Source organism: Nanorana parkeri, unplaced genomic scaffold (assembly GCF_000935625.1).
Source record: "Nanorana parkeri isolate BGI_ZX_2015 unplaced genomic scaffold, ASM93562v1 scaffold423, whole genome shotgun sequence".
NCBI lineage: Eukaryota > Metazoa > Chordata > Amphibia > Anura > Dicroglossidae > Nanorana > Nanorana parkeri.
The window spans coordinates 328,348-353,945 of record NW_017306691.1 but is presented as its reverse complement, the minus strand read 5'-3'; the positions used below and the strand labels follow the sequence as shown (position 1 = coordinate 353,945).

Genomic DNA, 25,598 nt, shown 5'->3' with positions numbered 1-25,598 from the left:
AATTTTTTATCTATTTAGCTTTAATTAATTTTATTCCGTTTACAAATCACTACCTCTCTCCAGAAGCGCAGATTAACCTGTTTTACATTAAATTATTTTTTGTCTGGCCACATTGTAGACTGATGTTATCAGTTCTAGGACCTTGCATTGCATCTTAAAGGGCTGATTGCCATGGATTTAATCAGCTCTTCAGTCAAAATATTACCTGAGTGCCTGGATGATGCACATTTTCTTGAGAAGATGCCCGACTCCTGCGTTTTGGGGGTGCTTTGGGAGCGGCGCCCCTCTCTTCATCTGAAGTGTCCATATCGCCAGAGTACTGCGATCCCTTGGGTACAAGGGAAGGGCTGCCTTTAGGGAGATAGCGGGTGCGAGTTAGTTGGGGTTCAGGGAAGGGACATTTTACTTGGGATTCTGTTAAAGAAGGAAGGTCTGGAAAATGAAGGCGGGAAGGGAAAGAGGTTAAAAATAAGGCATTATTCATAGCAGTTGCATTGGAAAATATCTGCCGATAAGGGATTTAACGTTCATTGTAAGCAAAATAAGAGAATATTATTTGTTCATTGTTGACAAATAAGACAATAGATAAAAATCAAACAATCTACTCCGGTTGAGTCTTATACCCATCCACTATGGCTAGCAGCTGGTTCAGTTCATCTTGTCAGCAGATAACTACCAACAATATGAAGATCCACAACAGTACTGGATGTAGTAGATATAAACCTTAACTAGAAGGCATTTAGCTTGCTTTGTGAACTGTGTATCATTAAAAAATTTAATTGCTTTTCATTAAATACTGTTTTCACCTTTTGTTCTTCCCTTTTCCCACTTAAGTGCTGTTGATCTCTTGTAGCCTCTTTCAGTCACTTCCTGTCTACGTGCACTCTTTCCAGATGTGGAAGCACAGCATTGCTCTGGATTGTCTTCCTGATAGTGACAACAGTGGGCCATGCTTGCTCAATGTGTATCGACACATTCACTTGCAGGCTCCACCAGGGAAGCATATAATAGCTTGACAAAGCAGGAGCATGATTAGGAAACCTGATGACAGGAAGTGCCTGTGCAATGAACTTCTTGGCATGATCACTGGGTATTATCTTAATGAAAGTTGCATATTTATAAAGGTTGAACAGGACTTAAAATAACATTATGTTGTTAAAGTTTATATTACATTTTAGTGATTGAGTTTACATCTACTTTCATTCATTATACAGCACAGCATAACGTTATATCCTGTGTCATTTAATAAATTAAGAAATACATTTTCCACAGTCCGGTAGTTCAGTAAATCCTTCGATTTTGGTAAGAGAGTGGATATCTTTTTAAGACAATGCTAGCTAATTGCTGCAAGTATGACACAAAGCTATCTTTTGAAAGCTAGGTAGACATCTGGGCATTAAATACTTGGATAAATCAAAACAAAGTTAACATTTCTCATAACATATTTTCTTATAGCCCTCAGGAATGCTGTACTAAAAAATATACACACTTGAACTGTACAATTGTTACACAGGCCTCTTAAAATAGGCATTTAAGCCTGGTGCAACAAAGGTCTACGGGAAAGTATAATTAGCTCTAACAATATACTACAATCCTTTGTCCTATCTCATCTACCTTTTTACATTGCTCAATACTTTTGGCAAAGTAGTTTCAGATATACATTATATTATTTTATATTATAAGTATCAGATTGCTGTCTTTTGTGACTTACTTGACCTCCAGATGTTTTCAAGACTGCGGCGTCGTGAGTTGACTGTCAGACGGACTTCGGTACTGAACTCTTGCTCGGGATTAGCCATAGTTTGTCCCTGCTCCTGAAGTAGCTGGTGGAACACAGAAGCCAGCTCGGCCTCTGCAACGAGAGACTCCTTCCGAGCCACATCTTTCCCAGAGCTGGTAAACTCAGAGAATGACTGTACAACAAAGGTAATACAGAATACATAAATACAGTGACTTCCAACACCCAAGACATTGAGGATTACTGTGTATGTGTATATTCAATCATCCAAGAAAATATAAACTACTGACCAGCATAACAATCAAGAGATATTTAGGTTAATCAGTGATAGACCCAAAGCAGAGAAATACCTGGAAAACATCTTGATCTAGAGAAGGAGACAACTGCACTGACTGTCTGCGAGACTGAGCCGAATACTCAGAGTCATTTTCAAAGTCATATGGATGCACAGAGAGCAGGCGCTTGGTCTTGCGCATCTTAAGAAGATAAAAGCATCATGAAGTGAAGTCATTGGAAGATACAAAAAAACAATTTTGATTGTGTGCCCATGAATTACAGAGATGCATTACTTTAAGCAAACTTTCAGCAATTATTATATAAATACACAACAATTAGGAAGGAAAATTGTAACCCTATTTATTATTCTTTACTTTTAGCTTTCTCTGCTCTAGAGACTGATAAGTTGTCTACTACCATAAATATTTTCTAAATTTTCAAAATGGTAGTTAGCTTACTAACTACTGGATATGGCTAGAGTCTCTTCCTGTCATTTTTGTTTTTGGTCTCATCTTGGAGGCTTTTAGCTCTCAGCGATATAAATGATTGTGAATAAAACATGTCCCACCAAAGGCCAGCGCTTACAAAAGCAAAACGATCTGATACATTTTTGTTTACAACGGGAACCTTTTATTTTGAAATAAATAACATACACATTCACAGTGGCCAATTACAAATATCTGGAATTCCATCATCGTTCCTCAAGCCTAAGTAAACTCCACTTGAATGACTGATGGAATGGCAGACAGGCTAGTTTGGACTTTGTGCTCCTCTGTATCTCCTGGCATGCTCCTTGTGAGCAAAAAGACCCATAGAGTAGAGTTACCAATGTATCATTTTCTTTGCAATTTCATTAATAACCTAATGTACAAAACATCTATTTTGTATGAATTAGAAATCAGTGCTTAATCACCAATAAGAAATTGTCAATCATAATTTTGAGCAGAACCGCGGCATGATGAATGCGATAGCTGTGTAGTTACCATACTATAGCGCTGAGCTTCTACACTGTCCACTATGTCCTCATCATCATCATCTGCAAACATTCCAGCCCTTGCTTGACGCAGGTATTCTCCTAACAGAAACAAAACAACAAAATATCAGCAAAGGTGGTATACAAAATTGTTAACTGAAATATTCAGAGTTATAAACTCTGTGCGACTATCTATCTATCTATCTATCTATCTATCTATCTATCTATCTATCTATCTATCTATCTATCTATCTATCCTCTCGTACTAGCACAGACTTTCACAGTCTACATGAACTGATAAGCCCATTTGTTCAAAAGCGCTTGGGTCAATAAAGTTTTTGGATGCAATGCTGCACATGCAGTATATGGCTGTTTCCTTTTTAAGTGTACACATACTGCTGCTTTTAACATTTTAACTTGCATCTCTGCACAGCTTTTCTTCTTGGGTCTTTCATGTGGATCCCCTTTTTATAAACCATGTTTTCAAAAGATCGATTTTCTGGTAAAGGCACTGTTCTCTTTGTTGTAGCCCATGAGTTGACACTTCTGATCCTTGGTGTAAATGACCAAGCTCCTTAAAATGGTAGGTAGTTGTCATTGGAGTGAATATACAGTATGTTGAACACATCAATATTCTCACTTTTCTACTGCTTTTGGTAGATGTTAATAGAGCAAAGTACAGTTTTAACAAAATATCAGCACATTCCCCTGTGTAATGCCCCTGTATTATGGTGTCTGCAGAGGATTACTCACTGTTAATGTCTGGTAGGCTGTAAACTCTGTCCTGAAGACCTATATAAAGATATATGTATACATAGATTTGCATTATAGAAATGTCAAGTATGTTTAGAAAAATGACTTTTAGCTAAAGCACCAATGATTATAACTACAGTGTTTAAAACTGTACATAAATACATAAGTATGAAATACTGAACAATTATACATCTAGGCTCTTACATTATTATATAAAAAAGTAAATGTATATAAATGTACATGTACTTATTCTAAGAAATAACAATTACCACTTCTTCCAGTTATAGTGCCACAGCACCAGAGGAATAAGTCAACAGATACTAGCCTGATTCTTATGACCCCCTTATAGAAACAGAATCAGAGGCATTGTAAGAAGCACTTTGGTCAACTCTTCTGTGTACCTACACTGTCCTCCTGCATGAATCCAGCCAAGGTGGCATGTTGGTTCTCCAAGATTCAGCTGGCAAAAGTATAGATAATATGCTACTTGGAGTTCATACATGCCTGAGACACATATACTGCCCTGAGACAGGTTGTGTCATGCCTCGGTGCCTTGGTGGATAGCCTTATAGAACCTTATGGCAAGCTACTGCACAGCCAGCGCACTGAAGATCTGCACTGAAGATATAAACAACAAGCTACTGCACAGCCAGCGCACTGAAGACATAAACAACAGCGGAGGCCATAGGCATGATTTCAAAGTAAGTATGCACTGGGGAGGGATGGCTAGTTAAGCACAGCAAATTCAGAGAAAAAGAATTAAGGCATTTCATTTATAAATAAGCTTATCCTTTAAGGGATTTGTGGCAAGTGGACAGAATGGGCACACTGGAGATTTAACCAAGATGGGCTCTTACTTTTGCATCACTCCTGTTTCTACACTAAACTAGAGATATGGCTTACAAATGGAAATATTGTTAGTCCCTCCCTCTTCCCTCTTTAATATTGTTAGTCCTTCTCTCCCTCTTCCCTCCTGTGGTTTACCATACCGTCATGTGATGTGGAAGTATGGTAAACCACACTCCAGTGCCGATAACTTATTTACAAAACACATATTCTGCCATATTTTCAGCTGAGGTCCCTCCACCACATTTCTCCATCATTCACCATGAATCTGTAAGCCAGTGGCAACACTTGTCAAACAGCTATGTTAAATTAATTCATCATATATGAATGTGTTGACAAAAGCTTTGCAATACTCAAAGAAGTCTCTAAGGAGTTGAGGGATCGGAATGAGGAATTAATTACCTTTCATACCTTTTGCATAGGGAAAATGCAGATACTGTTATTGCTAGAGTGCCAGAAAGCACGACTGACATTGTTCTCTACATTAGTATGAACATCCAACAAAACAGGAAGACTGGAGCAATGACTGTACTTTTCAAGTACTAACCATTTTGTAGAACAAATTCATCCTCACCTGACAGCATGGATCCTCCCCTTGCGTCAGGCTGTTGTCTCATATATAATGAACGTATCACCTTGGCACTGCCAAAGCGTTTGAAGCGTGAACGGACATGGTCCTGATACCATTCATGGGACCCTATCTTTACCATCCTGCAAAATATACAGCAGCCTTTAAACATTGGCTTCACAGAAAAAAAAAACTTGCAGTATATTAACAAACGTGTCCTGTGTCTGTTCACACATACAGAAACTGTAGCATTATGCAGTTTTATAGACACAGAAGTTATTTTGGTTCTAACTAAATAGGCTTTTATTACACCGCACATAGCCTCTGTACCTTTCTTTATATTGTAGCAGGAACTTCCCTTCTAGATACTTACAGGGTTATTCACTAAAGGGTGAAGAGTTTGGAGAAGGCAGGAGGAGTGAACAATCTAGGCCAAAATAGCTGATTTTGAAAAATTCTCCAATTCTGATCACTTTCCAGTTCAGCTATGTTGTCCTAGATTGTTCACTTCTCCTGCCTTCTCCAAACTCTTCACCCTTTTGTGAATAACCCTGTAAAACCTTGTAGTGCAGATTCTGTGCAAAAAAAGTAAAAGAAGGCAGAAAAGTCTTACCTAAAAACACTATAGACTCTCAAGCCGCATACTGTAGGTACAACCCCTACAGCTAGATAAATTATGCTGACTTGCTGGTGAAGTGTATCTATTAACCCAAAAAGACAGCTATAAGCTTTAAGTTCCATTCACGCTTGAGTATTTTCCAGCTTGTTTCCCTATGCCTGACTTTGCTCAACATGCAGAATCCCATTCTTTCTATTTGTTCCTGTTCACACTTGTATGCTCAGTCACCCCACACTCTATGCCCTACACTCAAAAACATTTTTTTTTTTTAGTGTAAGCAGGTACTTTTGGCCCAATAGACTTCAGTGGTTGCACCTATGACACGTACAATTTTGGGCACGTTTTTTCAAATGAAGAACTGCTTTCCTCCTCTAGAACTGCTTTCCATAGATCAAAACAAATATGTTTGAAGCTTAATACAAAAGCAAAAACAGTTGTGAAAAGGTTGTAAAAAGCCTTAAAATGCTTGTATATTCGTGTCAAAACTTAAAAAAAAACACCTGAAATACACTCTGCTCAGTGTGAAAGCAGACTAAGGTGAACAATAGTGAGAGGAAAAGTCAGAACTATACTTCCTTATGTCATAGGTAAACTTTTACATACTTGATGTGATTCATTCATGAGAATTGCTTATTTTAGAACAGGAAGAACTGGATAGGCTGTTTGCAGAGTTCTTGGGGTCCAAACAACAAAAGTCATTCCAAGTCTCTTAACTGAACAGATGTATCATATTTCCAGGCTGTAATGGATTACATACTCTGTGAACTGGGTGGCTGTTATAATCAGCTACGAATTATCCAAACTATACGAGAGTTCACATGGGGTCAAATCATGGCTGCTGGACCGTAGAGGTGAAGCTGGCTAGCTGCTGGTGTTTTTTTTCTACAAAAGCTGGCCATTTTAAACATGCAGTAAAGAATTAGGCATGCATATCCACTACTTAGCGTAAGTCATGCACTTGCACAATGTTGCCTATTAGCCACCCACACATTATGTTAACATTAGCCACACATTCCTACTGTTCTTAGTGTATTTTTGATGGTGGACTGTGGTGCTGCCTGTGTAATTACAGTTCACTCACTATGGGCCCATACATCATAGAACAGTAGGGTGATGGTTTGCCCTATTTTCCAGGCTTCAGCTCAAGTTATACTGACAATGAGACAAACTCCCTATTTCAGCCATACCTCCCCCAGCCTAGGTGTGCCTTTTGTGGTTATTATGTGGTTATTGATCTTAGTAGTGTAATACCAGTTGACTGGAAAGAGTAAAGATGATGTATGATTATGGCTGTAACTCCTCAGTACATGTCCACAGAATGCGATAGCTAAGGATCTCACAACTAAGGTTATGAAAAGCTAATCTTCCTTGTATATGTTGCTTTGTTAACCCCTCTGTAAGCTGACTGCACGATGATGCAGGAGGGGTTCGGGCAGCCCTTTAAAGGCGATCTACATGAACCCCTATGTTGTTAAGCTTTCGCTAACCATGACACATGCAGGAATATTTAAATTGCTACTAGAATTGAGCTAGCTTCCAGGACATGAGGATAAAATACTAATACGCTCAATTACTAATAAACATTACATTTTCTAAGCTATTACAGTGTATGCATCTGTTTTTCCTCTCTGCTGTACTCTATCCAGGATTAGATCTATAATCCATTTTAAGTGCTTATTTCATTCTTGCACAGTGCTTATTTGCAGTTATAAGCCCCTACTATGGCTGGCAATAGACTGTTAAGACTTCATTAAGAAAAGCAGTCCAACTCCATTCAAAACTTTTTTTTATTTTTTTTATTTTTTTATTTGAATAGATTTGGAAAAAGTAAACACCTTTGTCAAATTTTATTTGCTGATGTAATCCTATTGGTGAGATTTCTCCTCTTCTACTGTGCTGGTGTGGGAGTGGTTATAACCCTTCTTTATTTTGGTGAAAAACAGGAAGTCCAGTGTGTTTATGTCAGCTCTCAACCAAAATTTCAAGCACAAGAGAAAAATAATACAACAGCAAAACAAAAAGGGAATAAGAATGAAGTTGCTTAACCCATGTCCTTTGTTCTATGAGTCCAGCAGAGGCCAGGCAGTGAAACATAAAATGGATCCAACATTGGCGTTCTAAGAACAAGTCTCTTGGCAGATGTTCTTTTCTTAATGATAAAGGAGATCTCCGGCTGACTTGTGCAGCAGCTTTTTTGTGGGCCTTCTAGAGGATGTAACTGAGCCAGCCACCCAATCTGAATGGCCCAGGTGTGTGAGACAGGAGAGCTGAAGAGCCCTCCCATAATGTCAGTCTCCTAAATGCAGACATACAGTATTTTGTTTTACCCACATGCTATGATCTGATAAACCATAGATTTTTATACATACCAGATTTGACATACCTGTGGGGTTTGGCTCCCTCAGAAGAGGTAATGTATGTCTTTGGCCCTCTGTACTTCATAAGACAGGGGTGCATGGTATGTATCCGACCAGTGTTTCATGATACATCTACATACTGTATAGATTTGTTATTAATTAGACCTCTCAGGTCCAAAGTTATGAATTCAGTCCAGACATCTATTGTAGGTGAAATCCACTTACTAGGGGATCTGTCAATTGATAACTTATTAGTGTTCTGGATACTCAGTGCATTATGATTCCACATTAAAAGGTTGGCCATAAAACCATAAAAAGAACAGTTACAGTGCAACTGAAGACCTTTAAAGACTTTTAAAAAAACAAATGTTTACTCAGTAGGCTGGTTTAATCATGTCTAGAAGTGACGAATTTCAACAAACTGAGGGGACCACAGGGTTTTCTGACTAGTTTTGGGGTGAACAAATCTCATTGCGGTCACAGGTGGCTTCTCCTGCTCCTGAAAAATTAGTGGAGCAGCAGCAGAGAGGGAAAGAAAATTGAGTATGTTCTCCTTGGGTGGGGTATTTGAGTGAAGCTTTACCAGGAACTATGTGGGTCAAAACACAAGTGTACTTTAAATCAGAATCTATATACAGTATCATAATCATGAATTACTTAATATACCCAACACATATGTCACTTACCTTCCAGCCCTACAGGTGTCACACACCCAGCCTTGCTCCTTCTTGTTGTAGCGGCTGCAGTTTTTACACACAAAGAACTGGCAGTCTTTGCATTGGCGCTTACTATTGATGAGGAACTGGAAGGGTTGCAAGCAGTGTATGCAGTGAGTGTTGTTCAGTTGACTTTCATTGGACAGCAGTTCTCTTTTGCTGCTCTCTTTTTCCAGCTTAAACTTCAGGTCCCTAAAATGCAGATGATTACAAATTTAATCAGAATCCAAACAATACCAGGGAACGTATGTGTAAAGGTTGGATGTCGCATGAGTAAGTAATGGATTTTATAAGGATTTAAGTTTCCTTCTACCAAAGGAAATTATCTGGTATTTTAAAGGTCTCACAAGGCCATTGTAAAATGGGTGAGACTTTATCTAAATATACTGTAGACAGATTTGTAGATGGTATTGCAGAATAAAGACCTACATCTAAATTGCTTGTTTTTGTTTACTTTTAACATAATTTTGTAAATATTTTAAACACACCAAGATACAGACAGAGGAAAGAAAAGAAATGAAAGTGGCACTCGAATATAACATGCAGCTTCTTATTCTAGGGAATTAGGAACTCCAGAAAAACATCAAGAATACTTCTCTTATGCGTCTCAATCAAACATGTGCTGAATCATGCATGATTATGTGCATGTGTGGTACCGTTTTTTACAGGCAGCAATGGCCGTCACATACAAGCGTTAAGGCAGCTGTAGAGCCGCTCAATCACTTGTATGGAGTCGTTAGGTGTGCGCCCCTCCACCCTCTACCGCAGCTATCCTGGGCTCCGCTGATCCCCATACGGGCCTGGGACCGGCACGACAGGTCTCTGCACCTCGATTGGAGTCAGATCAGCACACTTCCACCTGCCGATCTCCCCTCCGAATACTGAACCTGGAAGCAATGTGTATTACATCACTTCCAGTTTTGGTCTGTCATTTCTCTGGCTGTTGTGGTCTGAAAAGAAGCTGATGAAACCCGATCTGTCTAATAGTCCCCCAATGTCTCCATAAAGAGGACCTATCACGTCCTCTTTGCTATCACATAGGGGGCGTGTTATCCTCCTACGTGATAGCAATACAGTTAAGGGTAGGAAAAAAAAGCTTAAAACATTTTATTCACATAAAAGAAAAAAAATAACACAAATTTTTTTTAAAGTCCCCCACAACCATGTGCATGCATAAACAAATGCAAACATGCGTCGGGGGCACTTACGTGCGAAAATGATGATTGCGCCCCACATGTTACATATCTCCACAGAGTGAGAGCAATAATTCTAGGGCCATCAATCACTGTTACCACTAAGCTAACAAGTGGTAAAAGCTTTTAAAGGATCACCTATGGGCAATTTTGGAGATTGTAGTTTTTTATCATTTCACAGGGGACACGCAATTGTAAGGCCTGATATGTTTGGTATTTGTTTACCAGACACAAACCCATCTTTTATATTTTACCTACAGATTTAAAAACAAAAAAATCAACAAAAAAAATAAAATAAATCAGGAGCGCAACTACCAAACGTGGTGTGAGTGGATTTGATTTGGCGAAGGGCCCAGTGGATCTATGTAATAAGGAGTGTTGATAGATCTTTGAGTGTGGAATCTGGGTGTCTATGGCAATGTTACAGCAAACAAAAAGGACTTACGGTTAGGAGCTTGAGGCTTGATAAAGAGGTAACCCCTCGAAACACGTAGCCACTGGAGACACCCGACATTATTAGACCCCTATGACCAACACTGACACACGGCGCACGGCGTCCTTCAGCCGCGTGTAGCTCCTCCCCCTTTTTATCCGTTCCTGACGACGCGGCTCGGCCCGACCAGCCGAGAACGTGGGCGGCCATACGGATGCACACCCAGACTGGACCAGCCTCTTACCCCACCGGGGACATCTCTTCGAGTCAGGATCTGTCCAAGGAGGGGGTCGCACAGACAACGGGGGAGCTCCTAACCGTAAGTCCTTTTTGTTTGCTGTAACATTGCCATAGACACCCAGATTCCACACTCAAAGATCTATCAACACTCCTTATTACATGGATCCACTGGGCCCTTCGCAAAATCAAATCCACTCACACCACGTTTGGTAGTTGCGCTCCTGATTTTTTTGTTTTTAAATCTGTAATTGTGAATAGACAGGGTCCTCCCCCTGTAGCGAGGAGCTTTGCACACCTACACACAACAGCCACCTAATTGAAGTTTGCCTACCCCACAGGAGTGCGCTTTATCCTTTTTGTGTTTTCCATTTATTTTATATTTTACCAACACATTGGGTATTATATTTTATTTTTGTGCACGAAAATTAATTTTAGATTTTTTATCCTAAAGTATTGGTTTAGAAAACATTTGTGCAAATATTGTGCAACATGAAAAATTGCAGCTAGCATTTTTTTATTCTACAGGGCCTCTGCTTTCAGAAAATATATTATTATTTTTAGTTTTAAGCTGTTTTCTAGCCAAAAATTCAGATTTTATCATGTGTGTGCAAAAATTAAGAAATTGCTCCGGACGGCAAGTGGCTAATGTATTTCTGGAATACCTAATTCACTACAATAAAGAAGCTGCATATTATACTTGAGTTCAGCTACCCTTTCTTTTGTTCAAACTGACCATAGGAGACCTGGGCTGGTCCTCATTGGAAGGATGAATGTGGACCAACCTAGAAAAGCACTGATCTTTTAATACAGACAGCAGAAGTTGCATAAAGGTGGCCATACACCTTACAACCACTGAACAATTTTTTTTTGTCTCGGCACCGCACCCTGGTCCGATTTTTCTTCAAATATCCCATCATAGACAGAATAATGTAGTTTTTTATTATTGTACATCAGCAATACTAACTGGCTGAATTTCATCGATCAAAAGAACAGATTTTCGTTTGCACATGTACAGTGTTCATCTTGCGGTTTTTGCTGTGCGAAGCACCACTAATCTATCGATTTTCGTCTGTTTCGACAAAAGTTTCCTAGTCTACCCGTTCAATGAAATTCGGCCAGTTGTACAGTAATTGCGATCGTGCACTTCCCATCAACTTGCTCATGAACGGACAAAACCCATATCGCGGACGAAAATCGAACGATATTTTTAAGGTTTATGGCCACCTTTAGACAGATATAGATTAAGAGCTGGTGATGACATCAAGGCTGCAGACAATAATACAAATATTTTTTATTTAAAAACAACAATGTTACAATCTTATAGTTCTGGCACATGTGTTTTGTTTCCCATTTCCCATTATCGTAACGTCTCTTCTTCTTTGTAGCTAAACATGGCCAAAATACTCCTTTCCAGACTCATCACAAAATGAACTTGCCACATTTGTGAGAATCTCACAGTATACAAGTTATTCAATAAAACCACCATAAACTTTAAGTATGGTAAAAGATACAATGGTCAATATGAGTTCAATCAAATCAACGGGTAACAAGTCTAAAATGACTTCATCAGTGACAATGTCATGTCCTCCTGTACAGTAACAGTATTCTGGAAATTGTTACACTGCGCACTGTGCTCAGGTACAGTTCTGGAAGCAGTCTGGTGCTGGCATTGTTCTCCGATGATGAATCATTCTTCTCTGCAGCTTATACCAGGAGCTGTTTGCTTTTTGGGTTTGAGCAGGGTGGAGTAGTTACAGTGTTTGGTTAGTAGGATAAGTTTTGTAGTTAAGGAAAGCTGTGGAATGCACTTCTTTCTCTCCATGAACTTGTAATTTTTATTACCAGCATTTTGTTATTGTACATTCTGATTACTTGTTGGTATTAAATATTACATATATCAAAAAACCCTTTGAAGGGCTTGGATAATGTTCAAGAACTACAAGTCTCAACATGTCTTTCAGGGTCACTGTTTACACGGAGCGGCAGGTTTAGTTTGAGTTTAGTTTAGTTTCTCCATCCTGAAGCAGCCAGCGAGGAGAGATACGAGGCAGTGGGGGGAGGACGGAGCCAGCAAACCGAGTGCAGCAGACCTTAGTCTCCTGGTGCCCAACCTGTGGCCCAGTGCCAACATATGGCCCTTTGACCCTCTGGGCCACTGCAGACAGTACTTACTTAAGACAGTGAATAAATATAATATAAAATATCATAGCAGTTACATTGGTTGGTTTATTTCTTTCACACTATCTTACTTTTTCTGTGCTAACCATTTTTTTCTCTTTCGATTTTCCTCTGATCTTTCATAATGGATCTTGCTGAGAGAAATATGAAAAATGTGGCACAAGTCATTTTTGAAGGGGCTGAAGAGAACACATAAATGGAAGCACTGATTTCTAAACTGGTTTAATAGCAGTGATCTCTAGCAGTATGTCCCCAGTGTATGACTGCCTCCTGAAGCAACTTTTATAAAATGTTCTCAGTCTCTAACCCTCTCTTGTAGCATGTCCACAGTCTTTAACCAGCTCCTGTTGTATGTTTGCAGTCTTTGACAGCTTTTGACAGCATTACATTCACTAAATATTATGTGTGGTCCTTTGGTGATGTCAGGTGCCACACTTGAGGCCGCCCTGTATCAAGAAAGTTAGCCACCATTGCTTCTATTCACATGCATTATGAGCACATTATTCAGAGATGGTAATGTAAGGCCACTTTCATACGGGCGGTCTGACTGGGTCCGCCTGTCAGTTTTTCAAGCAGACCCAATCGGATGTCCAATTGCTAGTCTATGGGCAGCTGTGTGTAGACAGACGGGCATCCGTTTATAACCATTTAGCCCCGACTCCGGCCAGGTCCGGGAAAACAAACAGACCAGTGTTTCTTTTCGAAAAGACCTGATCGTGCCGGATCACTTGTTCATTTACATCTGAATCCCCATAGACTGACATGGGGTCCGGTCATCTCAGTTTTTTCCTCCATTGCAAGATGGAGAAAAAAACTAGACAGACACAGATGTCACACTGGTGACATCCGATCTGTATTGCTCTGATCAGGGGGTAATGCTTGCATGGATCCCCTCTTAATCAGCCCCTGGGAAAGGAGCCTTAAGCACTCACACTGTAATGTAGCTCAAATGATGCAGTTAGAATCTTTCAACACTTTGTATCCTCAACGGGAACAGTTCAATCACTTTAGGATCTTCAGATAAGTCACAATGTGTCTGACTGCAAACAATGTTACAAGGCCATTGTGCCAATGCAACAATCCAGTAGATCATATCTAGAAACTTATACAATAGGCCACAATGTTGCCAAAAAAAAAGACATGTTATAACTCACTTATCTGTGCTGGACTTGAAAAGGACCACACCCCTAGTTTCTCTAGTGCTGGAGTACGGCTAGGCTAGGGGGGCTAAGGAGGGCAGGGCTAAGAAGATTTTAATGAAGGCTGAATTTATCCTGTGTACTTAGTGATGTATTGACCTGTTTGGTTAGAGTTGTAGCCCAGACTATGGACATTAAAGTATTAAAATATTCTTAAGAAATAAGAGCTTTAAAACAAGCCGTCCCTGCAGATGTATTTAGTGTGAAGTAATTCGTACTCAAAGTTCCTCAAATATCACAACCAGCTTAGAAACACCTGCTGTGTGTTTACATTGGAAAGATGGCCGTCTGCCAAGATTCTGATCTCCATTGAAAGTAAAGATGAAAAGATATGTGGTTTCAGTTGTTCTGATGTAAACTCTGAAAATTATTTCTTCACAATGCCTGTAAACTACAAGATGGCCGAGGGCTTGGTTTAAAGTGTTTTTACTGCTAGTTCAGAATATGTAGATACTTTTGCATATAGTTTGGGCACAGGTCCACCTTGCTAGTTCGTACATTTGAGCACTAGCTGTTTAAGTGTAGGCAGTGCCTGTGTGTCTCTGGATTGTATTCCACCCTGCCTTGCATATCTTTCCCAACAGTGAGGAGGCCTCAGTGAAACAATTTAAAAAAATGGACCTTTAGGGCCAACTGTGGCCTAGTCCATGGGTTCTCAACCATTAGTAGACATGTGTGATTTCTTTAGTTCCGAATTGAAACTCGTTAGAATTTCTGTAAATTGGGACATTTGAATGCATCCGAATTTCTGAATGACATAAAAAACAAATCCAAACATATCCAAATGTTTGATATCGAAATTCGGATACATCCAAATTTCATGCGGAATAAAGGAAAGAAGCGGGAGGGCTGTGTGTCATTTAAGGCTCTTTGGCTTCTTTGCTCTTTGTTGACATTCTAGACTCTTATCCCGAATGTAAACAAAGTATCAGAATGTTGTTACAAAATGTAAACAAAGAAAAAAGCTGAGAGCTGTGTGTTATTCTGTAGCAGCTCTCTGATTCTTTGCTGACATTCCAATTTGCATCCCAAATGTAAACAAAGAATCTGACAGGTGTTACAGAATACACTAAAGTGTTAAACAGTCCTCAGAAATAATAATAATTAAAAAAAACTGCGTGCGGTTCCCCGACAATTAATAACAGACCCTTTAGGTCTGTTAGAAATGTTAGGGAGGACCCCCTATGTAAAAAAAAAAAAAATAGCGTGCGGTTCCCCTGGCAATTCATATCAGACCCTTTAGGCCTAGTAGGAATTTTAAGGGGGACCCTAAGAAGGTTAAAAAAAAAAAAAAAAACATTAGCCCTAAAGAATGCCATCTGTATACTAATATTTTGCTTGGTGCAAATGGATAATTTTCACGCTTTCACTGCAGAAACGACAGCAGAAATTAATATTCATAAGATTGATTTTAATGACAGGTGGAAAAATTGTGCTTATGGTATGTCTGAGAGCCAACATACCATACAGCAGGGAAATATACCTGCACTGTCCTCACTCAAAAGCCCTTGCAGTACATGATGTTTTAGTAACTCACACTGGTTCCTATTAAGCCACAGAAAAAGAGTATGAACAGAGGTCACCCTTTAATGAGGACCTTGCAGTAAAACGCATGGTCTGCTTACTAGGTCAGACCACCCTCCCTGTGATAAATTGCTGACTCGTACTGAAAAAAGGTACCTGTAAAAATAGAGTTATATTATATAATTACATTACCCCCTTCTTTTGCCTGTAGTTCCTCGGTGTGATGACATCACACTCCTTCCAATGAGATCCTAGGGAATGCAAAGCAGCCCAAATTCCACATGAAGACGCAGTCCAAATCTCATCAGGAGTGCATTCTCATTAAATTCAAACAGCTCTGCATTACCCAGGAATTTTGCCGGAAGGATAATAATGTCACACTCTGCAATGCAGAAGATAGGAGTGGCATAAGTGTGTACTATAATGTTTTTCTTTACGGATACATGTTTCAGTACTATGAGGCATCCATTTTTACCGAGGGAGTGGGCCCAGACCTAATAAGCACACCTTGCATTGTACTGCAAGGTCAGCTTTAGTACTTAGCCTACACCAAATGTTCATCTATTCATCAGTAAGTAGTGACTCCTCCTGATCTGGATTTTCTATAGATAGAATCAGATTGCTATTCCCAGAGGCAAAACCCCCCTTTCCATTTATCTGTATATTATTCTATTCGTGGTCTACTCACTCAAGTCGCTCTTCCTCTTTCTTGCGCAAACTCATGTCTCTCTGGACGACCTCCCATACATGCTTGGCCTCCTCATCGCTCAGTTTGGACAAGTCCAGCTTCCTTCCCATGACAATTGCCAATGAAGTCAGCAACGACAGAAACAGGAGCCCTGTGGTATAAGAAAAGTGGAAATGTGACTGAACAGCTTTGTTTGCTTTGTTTGCTAAGGACAGATGTTCCTTGATGTACAACATAGTTTAAGAAAAAATGAAAAAAAAAAAAAGCTGAAAAACTTGACCTAGATTGTTTGTATAATCCCCGCATGACTTTTTCTGAAGATGTGGAATGATAAAATTACTGTTAAAAGAAACTACAGGAAATGAATAGACACAGAGCACACTGATAAAGTCTAGCTGAAAGGCTTTTTTCTTATGAATGCATATAATTGCCAGTTAGATGCTAGGGAAGGGAGGATGGGGGTGAGGGTAGTTGTATCACACACGTCCAAGGTTAGGTGTTAACAAGATATGTATGCTTTTCCCAAATATTTACTGAGCCTGTCACTTTAAATCCACTCAAGTTTGGATTGACTTTTGACCGAAACTGCTCAGTTAGTCAGCTGATGGTCATACCACAGGGGGATGATTTCTGAAGACAGCATGTGGCCAAGTTCATGTAATTTCTGTGAATAGACTCATTGTCATCTTAAGTGATGCGTATTAAAAGTATATAGCCTATCACATACCATCCTTGTCACACACACTCTGTAGCTAAATCCCTTCAAATGTGATTACATTGTCTATGTTATTTTGTTAGTGTTCTGCCCAGAGGCTCTGTATATGGAACAACATTTGCAACAACAAGGGATGAACCATGGCAATATGATTACCACTGACGTGTTTTTTCAGACATTACAGTAAAGGATAAGACTTTGTATTACTTATTTATACCTATGGGAAAACAGCACAACATGTCCTTATAGCCATAAAGCTCAGTTTTACTACTGATAATATGGTTCTTACAATTTTTTTGTTTGCAATCCATAAATGCAAACAGAAATGACAATGAAATAGGAGCATTTACAAGTGTAAACAGTCTAGTTAGAGGCCACCCCAACACGTGCTATCTGTGCCATCTGTGCCAAAGTCTGTGTCTTGAATTGATCATAATAGTCTACAACATCTTTTAATACAATCTGCCAACACCAATGTTTTAATCACTTACCCTACAAGTTTTTGCGCCCTGTTGTGAGTTTTTTCATTCTACAACATGGTTACTTATCATATACTGTAGGTCGTAGGCAAATGTGATCAGAGGAATCATCTGTTAAGCAGTACACTTTACAATGTCCCTCCCAGCTGCCACTGCTTAAAGTATAATCACAAACATCCAGTGGTGCCATATTATACATCACTGCAAATTTACAGTGAGCTGGGATAAACTCCTCATCCCAGGAAGATTACAACCATTACCAGCACATGGCCAGGTCCAATCTAGGCTGTAGTTGAGGAAGTGGAGCTTTGATCAGACAGGGTGTTATTGTAGTGTACATAGTTGTGTATGCGCACCTCCTGACTGTCCCTAATTTGGACAGACTGCCTCTCTTTTGGAATAAAACCCATCTGTCCTTCTTCCCTCCTCAGTTGTCCCTCTTTTTGGTCTGATGTATAGAGCTCTATAAAAGTGTACTATTTCACAACTGAACACTATATTATTTTAAAAAGCTTGTATAAAAGGAGAAGCTATGGCGAAAAAAGACAATTTAGGGTTTAACCAATCATTTTTGCCGTATAAATTAATCATGGTGTGGGTGTGGTAGGGATGTGGGGAGGGGGAGTAAGAATCAGGGGGAGTCACTACTAATGTCCCCCCAGTCTCAGAAAGTTGGGAGGTACGGTATTTTTCCAAGGATGCATAATGTTCCTGTAATGTAAAACCCATGAAATAACCATGGCCATCCTGTTTACAGGTAATAATAAAATTAATAAAAATAAGATTAATAATAGTGTTTGAACGACTTGTTCAAGAAGCTTACTGTGCATGATAACATGAATGTAATCTCAGGTAATATTTTACTAAATGAAACATTATAACTTTGCACAGAAAGTTGACTCATTCTTATGCAACCAGATTCAGCAAACTATCAAGTGAGCGTCTGTGCGGAACTGTATCTGCTTGTCAGATGATTCTGCATACTTTCCAACTATCCCTCATTCAGAACCAAATCCCTCTGTCCCTCTTACCTCCTCAGTTGTCCCTTTTTTCGTGTGGTGTACAGATATCTACAAAAAGGTTCTATGTAACTATCATTTATGTTATTATGTACTAAAAACTTTATCATATCTTTTAATTATTTGGTCGGTATAACTGGGGACATGGTAGCGGTTTGTCCATTGCCTAAATACATTGTGCTGGAAGGTGTCCCTCTTTCCCATCTCAGAAGATGGCGGTATGATTCTGTTTGCTGCAACGCTCATTTTTCTGTAATACACAAAGGATTTTCAAATGTGAATTTTGAAATTTCCTGGCCTGCACATCAAGCCCACCAGATAACAGATAACAATGCTATTTTCAGTAGCGAGTATTTGCTGCAGTGCAGCTATACCTTGACTGTACCTGTGCCTCCTGTAGATATACTGAGATTTTATTTTCAGTTTTGCCTGACAACTAAAACCACAATTTACTGTATTAGTTTGCAGCAGTATCATGCAAAGGATTTTCAGTTACATGGCTATTATTCTCCTGCTCTATTTCTTCCTCAGGGAACACAGTGTTTACTCATTCATCTGTCCTGTTTGTTTTATCAGGTAGCTAAATGATGGCTAATTGCCCAGTACAATTGTTCTATGGAACTTGGTAAGGGAGGAGGCAGGTCCTGAACACATCCTTCTCCCACTCAGCATTTTCAGTGCATCCCATGTTTTTACTGAACGCTGGTGCTCATGAAATTAAAGAGGTCCAGAAATCTGGAAACGGAGCTAAAAAAAGGAAAGGAGAGGGCAAAGGAGCCTGTAGGCTCCCTGTTGCCGATCTTTCCCCATTATTGACTTACAATGCCTTGATCTGCATTTAATCTTATAGGCGCCAAATCATACATTGTGTAATAATAATTACTAATTTATACTTCGAATTACAATTGTACTGTATGTGGGTATACTTTCTGAATGCCAACGTTGGCAGTGGGGATTTTTTGCTTGCAACATCACTGCATGCTTAACAAAGATGTCCTTTTGATTCCTGCTATGCCCTTGATACTGGAGAGGTCAAGGATGATGCTACTGACCAAAGGGGAGGAAGAGAAGGTTCCACTTAAAGGAAAAAAAAAGAACCAAATTGCAAAATGACTATCAGGGGTGCTCTGGCCACTGACAGTGAGCACAGAATATTAATGTTCTGCATTTGCATAATGTTTTGCATCCAAAAATGTGTGGTATTTTTGGGAGCAGGAACCAATCACATTTATAAATGAAAAACACCCTAAAGTTTAGTCATACACAAAAAAAAAGAATTATAAACCAAAATAAAATTAACTTTTCCGGTCTTGAATATGTATAATGAACCAATATACCCTTAAAGCCTAATGCCAGTCAAAACTCTTATTTTTATTTCATATAGAGCGGGAAATGCTTAGACCCTCTGTCAGGTTTGTATTGCTATCTGAGTCCCTATTGGGAACAGGAAGTAATAGGAAATCCCTCTAATATGTACAAAGACAAGAACAAACATACACTTTTAGTAGGGTATGGAACTTTTGACAGTGACTGCTGAATTTTCATCTGAAAGACTTCCCCTCCCTGTCACTAGAGGCCACTGATGTTGCGGCTAATGCAGCAGGAGAATTATGTAAAAGGGGGAGGAGGAGGAATCCGGGTCTTTTGCGACCACCTTGTTTCATTGAGGTTATGCTTCCACTGAGCTCTATAGTGCAGTGTCATGTGTTTCCTCGTGCATGTAGTGCTCAAATGGATGGATTTTTTCACCACGGCTGATATGCTGCAGGCAGAGGCTGCCAACTTGTTAAAAAAGGCCTACACCGCAGATCTTTGTGGACTTACCCTGTAGAAAGCAGTGGACTTACCCTGTAGAAAGCAGTGTCCTGTACCTGTGGGCAGATGCTCCTTTCAGTCCTCTGTAGGCTCTCCTGCCACTGCCCATGGACAAAATTCTCCCTCACACTAGCCTGCCTCTCCCTCAGAACTTTTGTTCTCTCAAGTCAGTGGCACCCCATGCAAGTGTGCCACTTACTCATTTACCCCCCTCCTAATCGCTGAAGCCAATTTTACAGTAGTCTCCAGTTGCTGGAACATCACTGCCACTTACTGGTGCCTGCCTGATGTCCCCTCTCTCTGGGCCCACCATCATCTTCATCCTCAAAATCTGAAAGGAGAAATGCCTGTGCATGACCAAGGTCATGCTCTTGCAGCAAGCCAGTGATTGTGTCATCAAATAATGCTGCCAACTTCTCTTTGCAGTTGCAGACAACTGGTAGCACTGTGCCTGGGAGGAGGAAAAAAAGCAACCTCTGTCAGGCTCTCAACTACTTCCGGCGTGCGCTGAGGTTGTATGGAATGGCCACTCTAAGACAGAACCTGCTCACCCCCAACTACCTCCGTGAGCAGAACCTCTGCTCTTCATTTTAGGCCTGCTTGACCTTCTTTTTAAATGGGATTGCCTAAATGTAATGGCAGCTATGGCAATAGCGAATAAATATGTCATGCTTCGTGCACACAAGTATACAATGTCATGCTGCAAATTTTGCCTGTGTCAGCAAAACATTTAAGCTGCGCACCCCAAGATAGAAAAGAATGCACTAGCAAAAAAATTATTAACTTAAATATACCCAGCCAAAATAAAATAAAATAAAATATAATCCTCCAAAAACTAAACCCCCAACTCATTTTTTTTTTGCCTAGCAGAAAGCAAGAGAATATGGATACGTGGGATGTAAAGGAAAATAAAAACTATAACAACAATTGAAAAAAAAAAAATTAAAACACAACTGCAAGGGGAGGCTGAAAATTAAAATACCCCCCCTTCCCTGCCGTGAAAAAAACAAACCCTGAAACACTAAACCTCAACCCATTTTTTTTAACCTAATGGAAGTGGGCAGCAGTTAAGAGCAGGTACAGTTGATCATGGCACACACAAAAAGGTAGTCCTAAAAAGAACTGCTGTGTCTCCAAACTGTTGTGCCACTAGCCAATTTGTACAAAGTTGATGTCTTTTATTTTTTTAGGAGTAAACTAAATCTGATCGCTACATTTACTGGTTAGTTCAGGCCTAGTACCACTTGATAAAGAATCAGGTGTCTAATGGAAATAAATCACATTTCAAAAGTTGCTGCACTGTATTTAAAGTGACACTAAACTCAGGAGTTAAATCTAGAAAATGCATTCAATTACCTTAAAAGAGAACTATGGCCTTACCTTTTTTGCCCATAGTTCTCTTCAGGGTCACAGGAGAACATATGTCCTCCGGTGACCCAAAACTCAGTATATAGTTGGCTATTTCCTCTCTAGAGGCAGAGCCAGCTGTGTCCGCCCCCTCCCCTTACCAACCCTCCAGTCAGCGATGGGGGATCAGAGAGGGGGAATCCCTGCAGGAAGTGGTGACTGACAGTCACCGCTCTCTGCAGGTAGAGGATCAGGAAGCCAACGATCAGTGGTATGTGTTCGCTGACTTCCCGATCAATAGAGCCAACCTGTGACAGCTTCAGTGTCACAGGTTGGCTTGAATTATGGGGATGAGTGTTTTCCACTCACCCCCATAATTCTCCTTTAACTATTAACAAAAATGTATCTTATTTGTGTATCACTCAGCTGTAGACCCTCAAAACATCTCTGAATTGGTGCTGATACTGTGCTTCCTGGAGGGAGGCTACTTTTGTTCCCCATGGTCCCTGTGTGTGCTGTAATGTAGCCACCGCTCCAAGTTCACTCCCGTGATGAGATTGTAGTTCATCACAGGAGTGAACTTGGAGCGGTGACTACTTTAAAAACACATGCAGGGACCATGGGGAACAAAAGTAGCCGGAAGGAAGGACAGTGTCAGCACCTATTCAGAGATGATTTGAAAATCTACAGCCGAGTGATACACAAATAAGATACATTTTTGTTAATAGTTAATGTACTTGAATGCATTTGTAAGATTTAACTCCTGAGTTTAGAGTTTAGTGTTACTTTAAGTAAAACAAAATCAACTACACATCTAAAACATGTGATGCTTGAATATGGTGTTGCTCACACTGTCCATGATTTTGAACTAGGAATATTAATACTTTTATATATATATGGAACAGTATATGGCTGTGGAATATAGTGTACTTATATAAATTCCATGAAGATTTGTTTGCCTTTATAATGCCCATGAGTTTGTCATATTCAGCATACATGACAGTTAAAAGATATTGTTAAACTTTTGGTGTTAACATAAACTAAATATTGATCTATAAAAAGCAGGCTAAAGTAAACAAATACTAGAAAAGAGGAAGAGCAATTAAAACTGCAAAGTTGCTCTACCAGGCAAAACATTCTGTAATTTCCAAACTCAATTGGGCATTTATTACAGGAATTTATTTAGCAGTGACAATTTACGCAGCGCCTTACATACTGCTCATACACAACAGCCCCTGCCCTCAAGGAGCTTACAACCTAAGGTCCCTATTGCATACAGATACTAGTGCCAATTAAGACAGGAGTCAATTAATCTTCCAGCATGTTTTTGGAGTGTGGGAGGTAACCGGAGCACGCACAGGGACAACATGCAAACTCCTTGCAGATAGTGTCCTGACCAGGATACTAACCATGGACCCCCAGTGCTGCAAGGCACAAGTGCTAACCACTAAACCACTGTGTCTCTTACACCAGCTTTCGGGTGCTCAACTACCAGTTGCTCTATTAAACATTTGGCCACGTGTCGACAACTCACAATACTAGTTCTCTCCATAATGTAATGTGGAGCCCATGAAGAAGACACTTCAGAACTATGTATTAAATCAGTATGCTCTCTCTACCACAAACACCCCCTCCCCGCCAAACACTGCTATCAACAATCCCAACTATACGGCACATATCTAGAAAGAAAAGTATAGTAAAGTTACATCAGATGGTTGGCTGAATTATTTGCCATAATGGTTGTTATTTTAAGCCATGTGCTTGTTATTTTAAGTTCTGATTTTCTCTCATTGCTGTAAAAACAATCATTAGGACAAGTAGAGATCATTATTGACTAATGAATTGAGTCTTTTGGATATACTTAATGAATTAAAGTGGTTTCAAAGGACTGACAATGATTAGTGCTACAACGCTTCAAGAAAGAGCCTACAGTGAGAAATGGATGCAATTGGTGTTTTAAGGTATGAATTCAAGTAAATTGTTTAAAAACCTATTAAAAAACAGAAAAAACTGCTGGCTCAACATCGCACACTCTGCTCCAAATCAAATACAAGAATCTTCTACATCTCAAAAAGTGGCAAAGCGTTGCGTAAATTGTCAGCGATATATAAATACCAGTAATAAATACATTATTGTGATATTGTGCTACTTTTTTAGGCACTACATTAGCATCCAAAATTATTTCTTAAAGTGGAACTTTATCCCCTCTGCATGCTGACATGAAATCATTATACAGTCATTAGTTAAACAAAGTACTGTTTTCCATTTCCTGGTTGAGTGGGGCACTAGTAATGTAGCCCTGGCCTCACAGATGCATCATGGGAAGGCTACATCACCAGGGCCTCTCTGAGAAATCTCATCTGTAACCTGCTAAATCTTGCAAGATCTCAGGGAAAGGCATTTTCCCCCTGAGATGATATGCACTGTCACATGTTCCAGTCACAAGTGCCAGAGACCCAGGAAGTAAAGGGAGATGAATTCGTCTGCCCTTGGTGAAAATGGCCACCGTGAAAAGACTGCGGAAGAAAAGAAAAATAAGGTGTGCAAAGAAAAAAGCCTGCAAGTATCTATAAGTATATGATTTTCAACAAATAAATGATGTATTAGTATATAAAAGGCTAAAAAACATTGTGCAGGGGTCATCTAAATAGCCTTCTGTATCAATATTATTGCACAACCATGCCATACAATGTCAATGTTAAAGTTTTAGTCTACCCAAACGTGATATTTTAGGTATAGGTAGAGCCGGATAAGCTCTCAATCATCTACTAAACAGAAATGCCAGTTATGGGAGGAATAACTCTATTAATTAGTATTGATTAATATTGATTATTTTGTGTCCGAAAAGAATTCTAAAACAAAAAGACCATGAATAACTGCAGGTGTTTTACAGTTAAACCTACATTTAGATATTATGCAGAGTTTAAGTATAATTAAAGGCAATTTTTTTCAGGGGTCTTGCCCCTTTCTCAAGGCTTACGTATCACGCAACCATACAATTGCAATCAGCTCATATCATGTACTGGTGCCAGCGTGATTTTGGGCACTGTGGGTATAGCCTTTTGAAGCAGTCCTGCAATGGTAGTGTGCACATTATATGTTTGAATACACTTTGCATTCTAAGTCTAAGAGGTATAATTTTAATGTTCTTAGAGGTGAACATCGTACAACATTATGCTATATACACAATGCTGGTTATACTATAGGATTACACTTTAACTCTCACACCACATCTTTACAGCTCAGTGAAGCTGAGCTATCTCTGTTCTAAGATCACAGCCGCTGCACTAACAGGACACAAACTTTGCTTTCAGTAGTTGAATATTTTCCAATGTATGCATCTTTAGTCTTTTCCACATCATCTTTGCATCCTAATGATATTTTACATACATTTCATAAAATGACATAGTAATAAACTTCACACTTTCACTAGGTAAGGCATTCTGTAAGTTACATGAAGCGTATATGAGCACCTGATAGCTTTGAGTTAGATATAAAAGAAGGAAAACCTGTACAATCTCTCAGCGTGGGTCTTAATTACCTGTTCACTGGATGCAGCAAGGAATATCTGGATTGGACTCTCAGTTAAAGCAGATTGTGTGTTAATGTAAAGGAGGGCAGGAACTTCTCTTTGTGTCACATGCTGCTTGCCTTTTGCAGTCACCTCCCATAGTAAGAGGCAGCTGCAGGGCCATCTAATCATCTGAACTGATCACATGAACACAGGGCTGGGCAAACTTTGGGCACCAATAGTTTCTCAACATGCCAAAAAGGAGAATGAACAGCATTCATTGTTACATGACATGCAAGATACAGTATTTCTGCAGACATTGTCTTTCTCTGCAAGTATTTTCTAATTGATGATTGTCTGTTTAAAGAGTTATCATATTCCAAATTAAAATACTAGAAAAAAAGACCTATT

General features: G+C 39.5%; 1 protein-coding gene across 5 annotated transcripts in view; it reads right to left on the bottom strand.

Annotated features, from left to right (window-relative positions):
• The window catches only part of MLPH (melanophilin), a 53,256-nt gene extending 27,931 nt beyond the window's left edge, over nucleotides 1-25,325 (bottom strand). For 2 of the 5 annotated variants that reach the window (XR_001941417.1, XM_018559940.1), the window contains exons 1-9: nucleotides 25,218-25,325; nucleotides 16,302-16,452; nucleotides 8,817-9,038; nucleotides 5,161-5,297; nucleotides 3,741-3,779; nucleotides 2,998-3,089; nucleotides 2,089-2,214; nucleotides 1,712-1,913; nucleotides 206-432 (exon numbers count right to left, since the gene is read on the bottom strand). Coding sequence is in view for 4 of the 5 variants with exons in the window: in XM_018559940.1 (XP_018415442.1) it covers nucleotides 206-432; nucleotides 1,712-1,913; nucleotides 2,089-2,214; nucleotides 2,998-3,089; nucleotides 3,741-3,779; nucleotides 5,161-5,297; nucleotides 8,817-9,038; nucleotides 16,302-16,411 (1,155 nt within the window). In the remaining variant the exon portion in view is untranslated. The remainder of the gene's footprint in view (nucleotides 1-205; nucleotides 433-1,711; nucleotides 1,914-2,088; nucleotides 2,215-2,997; nucleotides 3,090-3,740; nucleotides 3,780-5,160; nucleotides 5,298-8,816; nucleotides 9,039-16,301; nucleotides 16,453-25,217) is intronic. The other 3 variants (XM_018559941.1, XM_018559942.1, XM_018559943.1) reach the window with 2 other exon arrangements.
• Nucleotides 25,326-25,598: the final 273 nt, after the last annotated feature.